The sequence below is a fragment of the Quercus suber genome, unplaced genomic scaffold (genome assembly GCF_002906115.3).
Source record: "Quercus suber isolate HL8 unplaced genomic scaffold, Cork oak 2.0 scaffold_209, whole genome shotgun sequence".
Taxonomy (NCBI): domain Eukaryota; kingdom Viridiplantae; phylum Streptophyta; class Magnoliopsida; order Fagales; family Fagaceae; genus Quercus; species Quercus suber.
In genome coordinates, this window is record NW_027069667.1 from 667,709 (window position 1) to 671,849 (window position 4,141).

Consider the following 4,141-nt stretch of genomic DNA (forward strand, 5'->3'; position numbering starts at 1 on the left):
GCTGATATTTTTTCTGGTACGAAACAAGAGGTGTACTTGTATCGGTGCACTGACTGGTACGGTATATACCAGCCATACCGGCCGGTACGATACAAAATTGACTTCCTTAGTTGTAATAATTGTGGTAGCTAGTACTGGAGATCTAGTTACACATTTATTGCTTTCACGATATCCCTCCAAACTTCTAGCGTCCGTTTGGTTAAAGGGGTAGAAAAGTGAGATGATAGAAAATCATAAGAAGTTGAAAAAGTGAGAAAATAGAAAAGATTTTAATTTCCTTCATTTTTATTTGGCTGGGAGTTCAAAAATAGAGGGATGGAAAAAATGAGTTTCTATAAATTTATGCATATACCCTTGTTAAAAAATGATACCCAATTAAAAAAAAAAAAAGTGATAAACAACCCAAAAAAAAAAATCAATAACCTAAATTTATTTTAAAAAAAAAAATCATGCCAATTAAAAAAAAAAATGCTAGACAAGCTTGCCCAGTAAATCAAAAGAGAAATGAAGAAGAGTTAAGCAACGGTCTAGAAGGAGAAAAAAAAAAGTATGAAGAAAAGTAACGTGGGTGAAGTCAATGTGCAATTGCACACGGACATTTCCGTCCAAAGATAATGCCCAATTTCTCCCTTCAATTTTTTTCTCTATTTTAGGAAGAAAAATTTTTGGTGGGTCCGGAGAAAAAACACCTGAGTCTCACCATTTATTTTTCTTCCTCCTCATCCAATCAAACACACTCCAAAAAGGTTTTCTTTCCTATTTTCTTTTCAAAGTTTTTAATCTACCCTATTTTACCTCTAAACAAACACACCCTGTAACTAGCAATTTGTAATTAATAAAATGACACGTTGCATCTCTCTTGAGTTATAAAAGGAGATGGCATTCTTTGTTCATTGTAAGGTAACAAAAAATAATTAATACAGGCCGCTTCAGTTCTCTCTTAGTGATCATCTCTTTGCAACATGGAGGAGTTCTTGACGGGTGGGCCGTGGGGAGGTAAAGGTGGAAACCCCTGGAGCTTCGTGGAAAACAATGGTGGGATCATTGGGATGAAAATCGTTCATGCAGATGTCATCGATTCAATTACATTCAAATGTGGAGATGAATATGGTTTACTCCAGCATTCTAAGAAGGTCGGTGGTAATGGTGGCAGTAAAACTAACGAGGTACATATATACTGCTACAACTCAGTTACATTAATCATGCATTTTTGTGAAACAAGAAATTAAATATACATAAAATGAAGTTGCTTTCTTTTTCTTTCTTTTTTTGTGCATTATATGTAGATATCACTCAACTGGCCAGAAGAGTACCTGATATCCTTTAGCTGTACAACTATGAAATTTAGGACCCATATTGTAATTCGTTCTCTAAGTTTTAAAACAAATAAGACTGAGTATGGACCCTATGGAACTGTGGCCGGTCAACCATTTTCCTACCGTATGGAGGGAGGCGTAATTGTTGGATTCCACGGTCGTGCGGGTGATTATGTTGATGCCATTGGTGCCTATGTAAAAATAATGCCGAAAGAGGTTTGGTCATTATTGTTTCCCAAAATTCATGTTTTATTCGAGGACTAAAGGATGTTTTCATTTACAAATTGCTGTACTTGTTTAATAGCAGGACAATACATTGAAAATGGTTTTACCTGTACCACGAGGACCTGGGGGGGGGGGGGGGGGGTGGTGGCGCATGGCGTGGATGAATGGGATGATGGAGTTTTTTTCCGGCAATCTGTGAATTGCAATTACACATTGGAGATTCAGTGATTCATGCAATTCGTGTGTTGTATGAAAGCAAAGATGGGGAACCTGTTTGGTCACCGAAGCATGGTGGAGATGGCGGTGATCAAATTAAGACGGTAAATAAATAAAAATAACTATTACACTGTCGTTATTTAAATATGAAAAAATTTGCAACTATAATTCTGACACACTATGCAAAGATGTTACAATACAATGCATGTTACTTTGATTTGTTAGTTGAGCTATAGAACATATATACGATAAACTTTACAAACTTACATAATTCTAATTCTAATTAAAATTTTGCTAATCCTATTTGTATTCTGGTTTGGTAGATAAAACTGAAGTATCAAAGGAATTCTTGGTTCGCATTGCGGGATTTTATAGGCCAGTTAAAGGGAGCGATAGTTTCAAAGCTTTGCGGTCCATTACATTCTACACAAACAAAGCCAAATATGGACCCTATGGCGATGAGATTGGTGATGCTTTCACATCATGTGTTGCCGCAGGAAAGGTTGTTGGTTTCCATGGAAGAAGTGGTGTCTATTTAGATGCCATAGGAGTGCATATGGAATACTTCTGAACGTGTTACTAGAGAATGAGCAGCATTCATAAATAATCAACTACTTGAATATGTTTCCTTTTAAATATTGGTTTTGAAAGGAATATTTGAATGGGGAAAAATCATCTACTTAAAGAAAGTGTGACGTAGATTTCCTCTTCTTTGAATATGTTGTGGTGTTGTTGCCATTGTTTCGGTGTTGTCCTGTTTGGTTGAGTTGAGTGCCTCATCTATTTGAAAATTTGTTTGGAATGAAATAAAGCTGCTCATCCGTCTGTTTATTTGTATAATTGATTTACGGTTTTCTTTGTCTTTGCTTAAATTAGGAAAGCTGACATTTTCTTAACCTAAATTTGGTAATAAAATTAATTAGATATAGGTGACTGTAAAACAAAAATCTCAAGTTTGAAAATCAATAAATTGAAAATGTTTAACAAATGTATTTTTGTATTGATGAATTTGTAGGTACAATTCTACATATTTATATTATAATACAATAGAAAAAATCATCTTATTTGATCTCCTTGGATAACTCTTCAATTTAAGTTTTGCGTCAATGTAGTTTTGACTTGAACACAATGGCCTCCAATTGGATTGGAAAGTGGATTGAAAGGGCTTTGAAACGAAATTATGATGACTCTTTGGTTGTGTGCTTGTTAGAGATTTCTCGTTCCTTGCGTTCTATGTGTGCTCTTCGAATATTTTTTATCTTCGAAAATTTGTGGTAAAAGTTCTTCAAGATTTCAAAGCTTGTATTAGATAAAGTTTTGAAGATCAAAGTTTTTGAAATTTAATTCCAGTAGAACTTTGAGATTTAGAATAATAATTTAAATGAATTTTTTTAGATATTCATTATCTTCAAAGATTTGTAATGAAAGATATAGCTAAAAATACTTTTCAGCAAATATATAGCTAAAGAAAAAAAATTAAAAATAAATAAAATAAAAACCACGCATCGTCTCATCAAATTGGTCTAAAATGCCACACTTCTATGCCACTTGGCGAGAAACTTTTCACGCAAAACCAAACTTTTATTTTTTATATTATTTTTCTGCTTCAACACTCAACGCCCATTCAGGGCCGGCTCAACGAATTTGGGGGCCCTAGGCGAAAGATTTAAACGGGGCCTTTTATTATATTTAATTATAAATTTATATATATTTTTTAATTAAAATTTATTTTTCTTGCTTTTTGAGAGGCAAAATTACTAATTAAATTTTTGCATTCAAGTTCCGCTAACAAGGCAAATAAGAAATATAAAATACTAAGTAAAGGTAGATATAGTATTTATTTATATGTTGATCAATTAAACTTGTGATAGCAATAATAATATACAAATTATAAGGACACTTATATTATATTAAGTAAAATAAAATTTTTAAATTATTTAATAGATAGTAATTTTAGAATCATACAATTTTATATATTTTTTTGGCACAATTGTGAATTTGAACGCCTATGATTTACATATAGACTCATTATTTTTTCTTTATTAGTTACTCTCTGTCGCATTACAATTACAGTAAAAAAATTATGCGATAAATTGTGATATTAGATTGTTTTTCTTTAAAAAAAATTGTAAATATTAATTGAAACTTGAAAGTACTTTTAAGAGTTAAGATATTTGTTACATCATGTTGGGCAAAGTGAAAAAAAGGAATGGCTGAAACTTGTCTACCTTTCCAATGTAATCACGTGGAGGGGCTTTGCAAACACAAATAAAAAATAGAATACAAAAACTAAAAGAGACAGTGGAGACAGACAAATGAAAAGACAAAGGGGAAAAAGAACAAAGAAGAAGAAGAAGAAGGAGATACAGCAGCAGAAGATGAAG

The 4,141-nt window shown here is 32.6% G+C and overlaps 1 protein-coding gene across 1 annotated transcript; it reads left to right on the top strand.

Moving 5' to 3' along the window:
* The first annotated feature begins 861 nt into the window (after positions 1–861).
* Positions 862–2,543, top strand: LOC112032859 (agglutinin-like). Its single transcript, XM_065779469.1, is given in 6 exon segments — positions 862–1,166; positions 1,287–1,532; positions 1,624–1,680; positions 1,683–1,721; positions 1,724–1,869; positions 2,088–2,543. Coding segments are annotated over 6 exon segments (933 nt in total). The 5' UTR covers positions 862–962; the 3' UTR covers positions 2,329–2,543.
* The last annotated feature ends 1,598 nt before the right edge of the window (positions 2,544–4,141 follow it).